Genomic DNA, 12903 nt, shown 5'->3' on the forward strand with positions numbered 1-12903 from the left:
GGAGCCCCACAGAAGCATCTTAGACACTCTCGTAGACGAGAATGTGAGAATCTCTTACAGTGTCCAGGGAGCTCCTGCCCTCTGTGAAAAGATGATGTTGATGACATTTTCCTGCTGACATGCTTCTGTCCACCAGCCATCCCTCCTGGCATGTCCTCATTTGTCACTTCCTAATTTGAGTTCTTGGGCAAATCTGGAAACTTATTTGGGATTGGCCGCCAGCTCCTTGAATATCTATCTGAGCAGCCTTCCCTTCCACTCCAAACCAGCCCTGAGGTTAGTCCCCAAGGCAGGATGGCACCTGTCATAAAAGCAGAAATCCAGCGCCCTTCAACTTCTTCTCTGCTTCCTTGCAGCTCACCTTGCAGAGCGCCAAGTCCCGAGTGGCCTTCTTTGAAGAGCTCTAGCAGGTGCCCAGCCAGCCCAGGATCTGTCACACCTGCTGCTCCCGGCACCAGAGGGATGGGTCAGACACCGTGGGAGTCATCATAGGTGGGCTGGCTGGGGGCTTCCATGGGAGCTCTGGAACTTTTCCCAGCTGAGTGGAGAGCCCAGCCCCCTTCATGTGCAATTGCCTTGAACTGTGACCTGCAGAGAGCTCTCTCGTGGGGTTCTAGTTCATTTTAAACATTTTAAAGAAGTATTTGTCTTTCCTCATCTAATGTGGGGTTCCAAACTTCCTTTGTCAAAGGCACCCTGGGGTCTATGTCTCACTGTCCAGTGCTGACCTCCCGAGCCCCGGGGAGTGAAGTGTGCAGGAGCCCTGGAGACAGGGAGCCTGGTGCCACCGCCCCCACCCCACCCTGGCTCCAGAACGTTCATCTCCTCCACTGGTGAGGAACTGGCATGCGAAGAAGTGTGGCCCACCCGAGCGCAGGCCCAGAGCGGCCTGCCTGCCAGCCTGCCTGCTACATATCGTCGGTGAGCTGGCCTGTGGCTCCTGACAAGCCACGCGATGTGTCCTCAGCCCGCCACCCCCCCCGCCCCCCCCCCCCCCCCCCCCGCTCCCCCTGCCCGAGGCTGCGCTCTGGCTGCCAGCTGGTGGAGAATGGGAAAGGCAGCTGTGACTAGGGGAAGACTTTAGGCAGGAGCTGTGATGAGGGGTCGGCTGCCAGCAGAGGGGCCGGGGGCCCAGCAGAACTGAGTAGGAATCTGCTCCATACAGAACGCTCGCTGCCTTCCTCTTGCCACCGCAGACCAGGGTTCGAGAGGCAGGCGGGAGCTGCGTGTCTTTCTCACCGCCCTTCAGCCTTAGACTCTCCTGCCTGTGGCGGGCCACCGGGGGACTCCCCGGTCACGCTGTAGTCAGCACCTGGTAGCCTGGCTGGGACTCTGTGGCCCCACAAGTACTTCTCACTGTGGCCTCAGTCTGTGTTGCTGCCTGAATCACCTTTCCTCCTGGGCCATATGCCAGCAAGCCCTTCCTAAGCCTTGATTGTACCGGGCCTCCTTTGGGTGTTGCCCTTTAGGGGCAGACAGCCCTTTATTTTTTTCCCCCTTGGGCCATGTGGGGTCCCGTGTGCTCCTCCCAGCACAAGCCAGATGCACAAGCCAGGTGTCCACTCGCCATCGGTGCTCTGCACCTGCTGGTGCACAGCCCCCTTCCACTCGGGCGGCAGCGGGTCACGGAGCCACTCCCATAGCACCATGCCCCTTTGTTTGGGGCCACTTTCTTGCCCTTCCTTTTCTCCATGGTTTGGTGGTGCTGCTGTGACCTGCCAGCCATTCGGATCCTTCCAGTGGGGCTGTTATGCAGAGCAGGAGATAAAGTCAGAACCAGTGAAAAGAGGCTTATTAAGTGAGGACACGTGAGGGCCTGGAGATGTCCTGAGAGCAGAGGTGTCTCTGGCAATCCTATGTGGTTTTGAGAAACTTAGAAGCTCACGGAGATCCTGCCTTTTTTCCACGGTCAGGCTGACTTAACGGTGTCCCGGGCTGGCCAGCCCCCTTTTGGGCCCCCTTGCCCTGAGGAAGCCAGCCCTGTGTGTCACTCAAACCCCTTAGGATATACAGGGTGGGACTCCACATCTGGATGCTTAGTGTAGATGGTTGTGGCTGAGAGAGTTTCCTTATGTCTCCCTGTCCCTCAAAAGCCTCTTCCCCTGAGATGCGGTCACAGTGAGGGGAGTCCTAAGGCATCTGTAATGTAGGGCCTGGCTCTTGTGTTGAGGCTTTGTCTCTCCAGGCACACCACCCATCCCTGAATTTCCATGACGAGTTACTTTCCTCCTGACCTGTAAATTTAATCTGTAACAGTGGCTGTGGGCACAGGAGCATGGTGGTGGTTTATATAAATGTTGTCGGGCTTTGTTTTTTTTTTATTATTTAACTGCTGTGTGTGTGTTCCAAGTCCGGGAAATGCCGAGCCATGTGGCCACGAGGGAGCCAGCTGGCATCTGAGCTGTGGCAGGAGCACCGTCGGGCCCGAGAGCCGACTCAGGAGGGCCAGCAGAGCCTCGCTCCTCCAGGAACACTTCAGCTCTCCTTGGAGGCGGGAGCTGGCGCGTACCTCCCAAAGACGGGTAGGCGGAGAGGATGGTGGCCTTTAGAAAAGTCCTGCGCCACAGTGGAAGGAAACAGAATAAAAGAGGAGCTTGGTTTTCAGGGACTTGTGCCGAGGCTCAGGTGACTGTGTTCTTTTCAAGTGAACATTTTTAGGGCATGGGAGCTTATCAAGTCAGGAAGCCTCCACTGAGGGCATGGCCTGTCCACAATTATTTCATTACAAGCGCTTCTGATGGTTCTTGGGCTGCCCAGCTAGTGACACTCCGTAAGCCTAGGGTAATGGCCCTTAGCGGTTCTGTCTACACAGACAGACCTGACCGTTCGCCCTGACCGAGGCCCCACCTCAGTCCCAGCAGCGCTCTGACCTGTGACATCAGCTCAGTTATTCATGTACCCACCAGGCCCCGCTAGACAATACCCCATGGCATTACATAACACTTCTTAAGTGACTGTGTTTTGTAAGCTTGGGGACAAGCTTCTCTCTCCCTCTTTTCTCTTTCAAATCAAAACAGCAAATCCAGAGTCTGACAACCAGGATGGTAACTAAGTGTTGCTCGCTGACAGGGCTAGGGCCTTGCAGCCCCCGGAGGGTCCACCTCAGTGGGGAGACAGCCTCTTCCAGCTGCCCTGGGGCCAGGCGAGCCCCTCGTGGGCTTCCAGAGAAGCTCCATCCGTTTTCAAAGATGTCAAACCTCACTCGTTCCAGTGGGGCCTGGGTCTTGCCTCCTGTCAGGGCCAGACCATGGAAGGCTATTTTCTATTCCGGGGATTGTTGTAATTTAAATGATTGTTTTAATAAAAATTCTAAGCTGTCAAAAGTGTCTTGGGCTTCCTTGGTTTGCTTGATGCCCTAGTCACTGAGGCAGCAAGCTGGGCTGGGTGGTAGGGCCGACTCTTGGGGGCTCTGAGGAGACGGGACCCCTGCCCTCCCTGACTGCCCAGCACCCCAACTCCGGCCCCGTGTCACTGGTGATAGAAGGATCACCTTTTCCAGGCCGATGACAGCACCCCTTACTCTACCTTCACCTGGGAACGCTCTTCCTTTGTCCTGTGGGCACTCAGGGTCATGGAGCAGTCCCTGGACAGGGTCCCAGTGCCAGTTTACTCTTCACACCCCCTGCCTGTCCTCAATTCCAGACCTGAAAACTAGGGTACTGGACCAGGCAACCCTTCAAGGTGCCTCTGCTTGCTTCTAGGTGTCCCCGTTCTGGGCTCTGGAAGGTTGGGGGGGGGGGGGCTTGCAGAGCCAACAGGGCGCTGGGCACTGGCTGTGGGACAGATGAGGCCAGCTATTGCCACAGGGCCACACGACTCACACTTGGGGTTGGGAAGCATTGCTGTGGAGCTTACGTTTTTTTGTTCTGTTTCTATTTTTTCAATCAATAAAAATCCTTTAAGACCACAACTACTATAGGATAATTCTATCTCAAATCATGCAGCCTAAAATGAAAGATTCCAGTGGCACAATGTGTTATCAGGACTTCTCAGGGACCACAGTGCTGCCTGCCACGAGTCAGAATACATTTCAGGTCTCCATTGTACAGGCCAATCACGAAAATAACCTATCAGAATACGCAAAAATTTCCAGGAGTCAGAGGTAAATACAGCTTTTTTTATATATTTTGGAAAGATATGTTTGAAATTGTAAAGTTAGAAAATTGCAAAATTTGAGGCACCTGGGTGGCTCAGTTAAGCATCTGACCTCAGCTCAGGTCATAATCTCACAGTTTATGGGTTCGAGTCCCGCATCAGGCTGTGTGCTGACAGCTCAGAGCCTGGATGGAGCCTACTCTGAATTCTGGGTCTCCCTCTCTCTCTCCCCCTACCCTGCTTGCGAAGCTAGCTCTCAAAATATAACCATTAGCAAAAAAATTTTTTTTAAATTGCAACATTTTATAGGTAATATTTTGTTAGTTTTCAATTTATAGAATTGGTAACTAATTAGACTATTAGATAAATAATATGAAGCTGCTTCATTTCTTAAAAATGTAGATTATGGGGGTGCCTGGGTGGCTCAGTTGGTTAAGCATCCTGACTCCTGGTTCGGCTCAGGTCATGATCTCACGATCTGTGAGTTTGAGCTCCATCGGGCTCTGCGCTGTCAGTGCGGATCCTGCTTGGGATTCTCTCTCTCTCCTCCCTCCTGCCCCTCCCCTGCTCGTGCTTGTGCTCTCTCTCAAAATAAATAAACTTTTTTAAAAAATGTAGATTATGTTATCTTCAGTGATTGGAAATTCCTATGTAGTGTGAGCCAGAGAAAGTAATTCATAAATACTGATCACTTGAAGATGCCCAGACAATATTTTTACTTGACTTTTTGAAACCAACCACTGACTGCCAAAAGATAGGAATACGTTCATACAGATCCCAAGGTCTCCATCAAGTGGGGTTAGAACCAATAATGTTGCCTGGTATTTTGGTATCGAGGAGACCAGTTGAGTTCTCTGCTTTTTTAAAATTTGTTTTGATGGTGCTGTAAACCCAAAGCTGCTGGCCAGACCTGCATGCTTAATGTTAGCGTTTGCAGCCTGGTCCCATGGGGTCCCTGAGCGGCTCCTTCTGACCTCCCTGCCGGCACTTGGTCCTTTGCGTTTGGTCGTCGCCTGAGAGCTGAGTGCCTGGCAGCTGTTCCCAGGGCTGCCCACCTCAGAAGGCTTTGCTTTGGAGGAATGGATAGGGAGCCACCCACGGAGAAGGATGAATCCTAGCAGTAGGACTCTGGGTGGAAAGGTATTGGTGTAACCGCGTCGAATCCAATTTCTTGCACGTCTGAGGAAGAGAAAGTTGAGCCATTTGCATATCCGGTGTCTTCCCCTCAGACAGCCCAGGCCAGAGATACCAAGGGCTCCTCTCCCCTCTTGGCCGCGACGGGGCTCCCTGGCAGCCTGTCATTACTGCATTATGGCAGGTTGCTGCGGCCACAGTCCCGGCTCTGGTGGGGAGTCCGGAGCTCGCTTACGGGGAGCCGGCTCAGGGCCCTTCATCGGCACTGCGAGCACCTGAATTGACTCACTCAGAGAGGAACCCTCGCCGTGTTCTCTCCCGGTTCCCACTTGATGCCCGTCTCACTGGGGCCATAGCCCCAGAATAGCACCTGGCATGTTGCCTGTGAGCCGAAGAAATCAAGACATCTCTTGAAGAGTGCCGCAGTCAGAGCAGCAAGAGCCTGCCTCGCCCTCCGCTAAGCCGCATGCTCGCTCCTGGCTCCCCCTTTCCTGCAGGGCCAGACGCTTTGCTCCCCTCTCTGAAAAGAGGGTGGACAAGAATGTCTCTGGGTACCTCTGGGGTGTTGTCAGAATAACGTGAGGAACAGATGCAAAAAGTACTCTGATTTCTAAGAAAAAAGGGGTGAGGAGACGTGGCAGTATCGCCATTATTCACGAGCAATAGGAACGGTGCGCGTGAAGAAACCAATTTTTTTCCTTCCACCCAGCCGTGGAGAAGGCTAAGGAGACCACACAGCTGAAGGCTTCAGTCCTTTCTGACTTGGAACTCAGACCTGGGTTCAAATCCCTCCTCAGCGACTTGCCAGCCCTGTGACCCGAGGCAAGGGTTTTGTGGGGATCGATAAGAGAGCTCTAAGCACAGTGCCACTTGGTGACGGTGGCTCTTTATCTGGCAGCTTCTTTGTGGGGGTAGGGGTGGGCGGTGCGGGAGGAGGCAGAGAAAAGAGCAGTGGTGACCCAGAGGAAGCCCTGGCTCAGAAGGGTCAAGCCCACTGGCGGCCCCCACGTGGGCCCCATCCCTCCACCTGCACCGGGAGCTTAATGAACCTTCATGTGGCCTGTTTGTCCTCGCTGTGTTTGCCCAGTGCCAGCTGCAAAGCCCCAGAGATGATAGATAACCCAGGCTGGGGCTGCATGGAAAGGATGTTCTGGATTTGTCACATTAATACCCGCTGCTCCGGTCAATAATTTACTGGAGGCTCAGGGTGGGAGAGGGGCTGGGTGGGCAGTGCTAGCTCTGCACCTGGAGCTCTTCCCGAGCCTGTGGGTGCCTGGGCTGTAAAAACCCAACCTCAGACACCAGGGAGGCATGACAGTGACCTAATTTTCTCTTATCAGGCATAAGGAAGAAGTCCCCATGGAGTCTTGCCCATTTCCAATATAAATAATGTAATTCCCCCGCCTGCCTGCTAGGGGAGGAAGGGGCAGTCTTTGATCTGAAGGAATTAAGTCAGTAAACAAAAGGGAAGAAGGCTGCGGAGGTGTCTCCTTACGAGCACCTGCTGTGCCATTTGCCCTGAGAGACTGGAGTGAAATTCAGACAAGTAGAAGTGGATCCGTGGGGGTAGCCTCGCTCCCACCCACTGTCCCCCTGGATCTCCCTGAAGACTCCCTTTGTCCCCAGCTGAGCCCAGAGACACCTTCCCAGGGCCCCTGCTGCAGGCAGCCCCGTACAGTGCGTGATGTCCCCCACCCCACCCTCCCTGGACTGGCCCAGCTGCGACCCTGGGCGGTTTTCAAAGGAGGATAATTCTGGGGGAAATAGGTGAGCCAATTGGGCTCGATCTGGGTTAGGCAGCTTAACCCAGGGACCCCGGGCTGGAGAAGGGCACTACCTCTCCTCCCATGGGATGAAGGGGCCTGTGGCTGGCAGAGCCACCCGGAATGTGTCCCACAGAGGACCACTCAGGCTCCCAGCCTGCACTTCAGGAGAGCAGGCCTTGGAGTCTGGTCCCTCAGAGGTTGTCTGCTTGCAGCTGGGCAGCCTTGAGTAAGTCTCTCCACTTTCTGGGCTTCCAAGTTCTTGGCTATAAAAGGTCAGGTTTGGACAAGAGGAACTCTGGGGCCCTTTCTTGTTCCAATCGTCTCCGAATATCATGTTTCTATTTTTTTTAAGATTATTTATTTATTTAGAGACAGAGAGAGAGGGAGGGAGAACGAGTTGGGGAGAGGCAGAGAGAAAGGGAGAGAAAGAATCTCTAGCAGGCTCCACAGTGTCAGTGTGGAGCCCAATGCAGGGCTTGAACTCATGAACCCTGAGATCGTGACCTGATAAGAGATTAAGAGTCAGATGCTTTGCTGACTGAGCCACCCAGGCGCTCCTTGAATATCATGTTTCTAAAGGAATTCCTCAGGCTGGTCTCCCCAAGGCCCTGTCAAACCAGTTTCACCCCACAGGGAGCCCGGCAGCCATGGGCCGCTGGCCAAGACCTGGGTGAACCAGGTGCCCTGCACAGACAGCCAGGTCCGCCCTGTCCCTTCTCTTAGCCCCCACGTTCCTCTGGCACAAATGATGGAGCGGCCAGTGGTGGTGCCAGCACCTGAGTTAACGTGAAGGGCAGGCCGTGGGCACCAGGACGGGGCTGGCATCGCCACCTTGGGCTTTCCTGCTGCATCCTCTCGAGCAGTGCCCCGGGGAGAGGATGAGGTGGCAGGAGCCTCACCATTGCACCGTGGCGGCTGCTCTGCCCCGAAGCCCCGTGGGGACCTCCCTTCTTTGCCCACGCCTACATCCCTCCCCCAGCCTCCTGCTCCCAGCCTGAAGTTCCTGAAGCTGAATCTATTAAGTCCTTCATATTAGCCAGCAACGGGGGAAACAACCCTCTTTCATCTTAACTGGAGTGAATTTGCATTAACACCTGGGGAGTTCTGTTTGCCTTGAGAAAGCACATTGCTATTCTGAGCTGCACACGCTGCGGAGTTAGTCGCAGTATCCTATTCTTTTATTAATACGGCTTTTCTCTCCTCCCTCCTCTTTCCCGTGGAAAGGGGAGAGCGGCTGGGGATGCCAGGGCTCCCCGCCCCACGTAGGAACATCCCCGCAAACACGAGAAGGGGGAGCATCTTTTCCCAACAAGGCAGGCCTGTGAGCTGCCCGCTGTTCCTAGAGGCCATCCGGCTCCAGAGACAGCCCCCTCCCCAGCCCAAACCCAGGACCCCCATTTGCCAATCTCTGCTGTGGCCTGTCCCAGCTGTGGAGAGGCCCGGTAAGGCAGTGGTTGCATAGATGCGGCCCGCCTCAGGGAGCTCCTTGGGCAGCCGTGGGGGCCAGGAGATGCAGAGAACTCGGGGATGGCTCCCACAGGGCTGAGGGGCCCCAGCAGTCACTCTGTGAAAGTCACAGCATTATAGGCAGGCCTGGCTCAGGGGCTGCTGTGTGTCTGCCCCAGGGGCACTGCTCCAGACCCTCTGGCAGCAGGACTGGCATCAGCCACCGCATGTCCTGTCAGCCAGTAGCTCATCCGTGCCACTTAGAGTGGTTACACCTAGGAGATGTTGAGTCTAGGTTGGGTGTGGGTTGGGCAGATCTTGGTCTTCAGAAGGAGGTTGCAGGAGAGAAAGAGGGCACAGGGCAGGGAACGGCCCTCAGCCCTCGGCCCTTCTTGCTTCCTAGTCTTTCAGGAGGCCCAGCGCCTACCCAAGTCCAGACCTAGAATGGACATGCGCCCCCTGTCTCCCTCCCCACAGCACTCATGGGCCCAGATTCGAAGGCTGAGGGCTGCTGAGAGTCCAAGATGAGCAGAGGAATGGCCACACCCCCAGACTACCCCCCACCCCACCTCCTGCTTCCTGGCAATCCCAGGAGTTGGGGAAGGGGAGGCAGATGCAGGGAAGACAGGTGGTCCAGGCCCCATCTCCTCTGGGGTGGGGAGCTGAACAGAGACAGGGTCCCTTGAGGACTGTAGGTGGCACAGCAGAGCTGGAGTAGGGGTGGGGGTGTCCCACTTCCAGTACTGCCTGGAGGAGAGGGCTTGGTCTCTCCACCCTCACGCTCCTCCCCTGCATGATGGAATCAGCTCCCACTGACCACAGGGTGATCATGGGGGAATGAATGGGGTCACAAGATACCAGGTTCTGAGCCAGTGCCTGCCGCAGTGAGAGTTTATTAAACAAGGCCGGCCGCTGTGCCGTTATAGCTATTAGCTTGTTCCTGACTCAGTTATCAAAGGAGACAGCTCAGGGCAGCAGGGGCTGTCCTGGGCCAGGAGGGGATCTCCCAGAGCTCAGCCTCCCACTTGTGTGCCCTGGGAAGCTGTGCCTCCCTCCAGACCATCCTGAACTTACCCCAATGAAAAGAGGGGTGGGATGTGGCCCATGGTGTGCAGAGACCTCCCAGCACTGGGGCTCAAGCCTTTGTGGATTGACAGCCGGAGAGGGGCTGGTGGTTGCAAATGTCCCTGAGTGGGTGACAGCTGCAGCTGGCTGGCACAACCCCTTGGGACTTGGGGGTGGGGAGTGTCTGGAGGGTCTGGGAACCCTGAGCCAGCGTCAGCATTCCATGGGCATCCCCAGCCCCTCTGGCAGCCTGCCCGCCCCTACCCTCGACTGGGCCCATGCCAGGTGCCACGGCTACTCTCTCCAGTGACATTTACCAGCTGGGAAGTGGCCACTGAAACATGAAATCAGTACCAGCCTGGGGCTAACCCACTTCATTACAGCCGGCTCTGCTCCACTGGGTAGGTCAGCATAGGCCAAGCACTGCCCCTCCCTGAGCCCCCCAGCTTGCTCTGGCCAGTCCAGCACCAGGCCTGGCTCAGGAGAGCAGGCTCTAGCACCCCACCCCAGCACCAACCCTGTCTGCCTGGGGTCGGGGCCACAAAGTCCCCTGAACACCTGCTCTGACCAGGCACTAAGGAGTGTGAAAATAATAGCAGTGATGTTTGCCTTGGGATACTTGGTCTCTCTCTTTGATCCTCAGCGGCCCCAGGAGGGCCGCATTCACCACAATACACACCAGGGCCCCATTTGTGGCGGCAGCTCCCAGGTAGATCCTTATCTGGTGGCATCTCGAGGCCCCACGAGAGCCCCGTGCCGTCCCACTGCCCTCATGTGAGCTGGTGGGAGACTGAGGCTCAGGAGTGCCCATCCGACCTCTCTGCCTGGGATCGTTCTGCTTCTCAGCTTCAGAGGAGAGTCTCTCCCTCTGGCCCAGCTCAGAGTGGATGAAACAGAGCCCCCCCCCCCCCCCCCGCTTACATTACCTGCGGGTGGCCACAGACCTTCTGAGGGGCTCCGCAGTGGGACCAAGCCCAGGGCAGGACAGGTGTGGGAGGGGCTGTCTGAGGAAGGGATCAGATTCTGGGAGGAGAGGCTATAGCCCTGGCCCTTGCCCCTGCAGCACAGGAGGAATTGGGGATTCTGGGTTGGGCTTAGCTCTGCTGGGGTACATGTGCCCATTCATTCCTGAGCCCCCAACTTGGCAGCTCCTCATTGAACCATACCCAGCCAGGATATGTGGCCCTGTGAAGGTGGAAAGAGCGCAAGTCCTGGACGTACATGTGGGCTCGGCCTGTTCCCAGCTGGGAGTCTCCAAGCCAGTCACCTTAGCGCTTAGCGTTTCTTGAAGCTAGAAAATGGAGTCACTGATGTCTGCCTTGGATGAGTAAATGAGACAATGCACCTTCAGTGCCCAGCACTGGGCCTGGCACCGAGTGTGCCCCGTGACTGCCAGGGAGCATGCACTCCCCGAAGGGATGCTATGGTGACATATCCTTGTTTATGCAGCACGTTGGGTGCAAAACTCAGTCCTGATCCACCTGCAACTTCCAGAGTATCTGGGGAAAGCAGGCAGCCCAAACCTTCTTGTCTGATTTCCCCAGCACAGAGTCTGGCACTGAGTAGGTAGGTGCTCAGTACATATTTGCTGAATGCAGGAAAGGGTCTCTGTTTCCCCCTCGGTGGTGTGAGGATCTTAATGCCCCCAGGATCTTACTCCACTCCCTAGGCTATTGTGCTAGCATTTGGGTGAAATGCTAGCTCAGAAAGTGTTTGCTTTCATAATTAAAATGCTGAGGGGGGACGCCTTGACTTCCTGCTGGGAGAGAGTCTGGGGCGTGATGCCCCCCCCAACCCCCCCCCCCTCCCGCCAGCTGGTTGGGTCAGCTAAGCTGTAATCACCAGGGGCCTGTCATCACTCAGCCACACCCTCCCCCAGCCCCTCTGGCCCAGAGGAGCATCCATCAACGTCTCCTTCCCCCTAATGCCCAATGAGCCAGTACCCCCTGAATCCGCTGGCCCTACCACTGGCAGCCCCTGCTGCCTCCTCCTCCCCTGCCAGCTGGAGGAGCAGGGGCCAGGGAAGGGGCGCATGGAGCCTCGTCTCCATGAATCCTCTTCTGGGCGAGAGGGCACGGCTGTGTCCCCGTTTTATGGATGAAGACACTGGCTCCCAGAAGCCAGAGACTTACCCCGGGTCACAGAAGTGAGTCCCAGAGCTGTCACTCAAACACTGGTTGGTCTGGCCCCAGAGTCCCCACTTTTAATTCCTGCCACCCTCCTCCAGACTTCAATTCCTCCCCCGCCCCCCCTACCGAGCATGAGAGAGCTGCAGACTTCCTGAAGTTTCGGGCCCCACAGGGGCTGCCAGAGGGGTTGCCGCCTGCTCTTCCCATCCCAGCATCCCAGGGACAGCATGATGAATGAGGATCTCATTGGGGGCAGGTGCGACACACCCACACACCCGCAGACCAACCGGTTGGGTGATGGATCTTTCCTTCCTCTCCCTTCCCCAGGGGCTCAGCTCCATCTGGTCAGGCGCAGAGCCAGGCTGATGGATAGGCCACCCACTGGGCCACCCTAACTGCAGCCACCACCCACATCCCCGCTGCTGCACGCCAGGGTCAGGAGGGCAGCTCTGCAGCCCCTCGTTCGGTCATTCAACAATCACACACTTACTGAGGGCCTACTATGTGCTGGAACACAGAGCAAGTGAGACAAACCGGGAAACCAGCTGTCACCCTCCAATGTAACAAAATGTGGTCGGGGGGCAAATAAAGGGTGGCTATGAAGGCCAGAGGAGGCCTCTGGCCAGACCTGAGGGACCAGGGTGTTGGCAGAGGCAGCAGCTTCTACAAAGTCCTGGAAGTGAGGAAGGGCAAGACATGCTCAAGCAGCTGGGACAAGTTCAGGACACTTACGGCCTGGAGCTGGGATGGGGGCAGGGGGCCAGGGGAGGCGGAGTGATAAGGAGCCAGAGTCAGGTCGGCACTTCCAAAAGACCCTGTTGCCTGGAAGGAGGGGGCCTGCTGAGGGTCTGCAGAAATTCAGGAGCAGAAGAGAGGGTCCCGGTGGTGGGACTGGAAGAGACAGCAAAGGGGAGGATGTGAAAGATGCCAGAGCCAACAGCCAGGGTGACGGTATTAGCCCCACTTCACAGATGGTACTGAGCCTCAGTTTGGGGAAGGACTCGTCCAAGGTCACGCAAGGAGGGAGAGGCAGAGCTGAACTAGAGATGCAGTTGCATGATGGCCAGTGGTCCCCAAAACCCCGGCCTCTAAGCCTTGTCCCCAGACTCAGCCTGGCCGGGTGCTGTAGCCCGAGGACACCCTCCACCAGCACAGGCACCACCTCATTCAGGGAGGCAGCTGTCCCCTTCGTGCTGCCACAGACCGGAGCCAGGCAAGAAATATCACATCATTAAAATGACAAATCCCTTCACTAACTCAACTGGAAG

General features: G+C 56.2%; 1 protein-coding gene across 6 annotated transcripts in view; it reads left to right on the plus strand.

Moving 5' to 3' along the window:
• NF2 (neurofibromin 2) overlaps positions 1-637 on the plus strand; it is a 77948-nt gene extending 77311 nt beyond the window's left edge. For 3 of the 6 annotated variants that reach the window (XM_030336120.1, XM_030336124.1, XM_030336123.1), the window contains one exon: positions 357-637. In XM_030336120.1, coding sequence (XP_030191980.1) covers positions 357-407 — 51 coding nt within the window. In that variant the 3' untranslated portion in view covers positions 408-637. The remainder of the gene's footprint in view (positions 1-356) is intronic. The other 3 variants (XM_030336121.1, XM_030336125.1, XM_030336122.1) reach the window with 2 other exon arrangements.
• The last annotated feature ends 12266 nt before the right edge of the window (positions 638-12903 follow it).

This window comes from Lynx canadensis, chromosome D3, assembly GCF_007474595.2.
Source record: "Lynx canadensis isolate LIC74 chromosome D3, mLynCan4.pri.v2, whole genome shotgun sequence".
NCBI lineage: Eukaryota > Metazoa > Chordata > Mammalia > Carnivora > Felidae > Lynx > Lynx canadensis.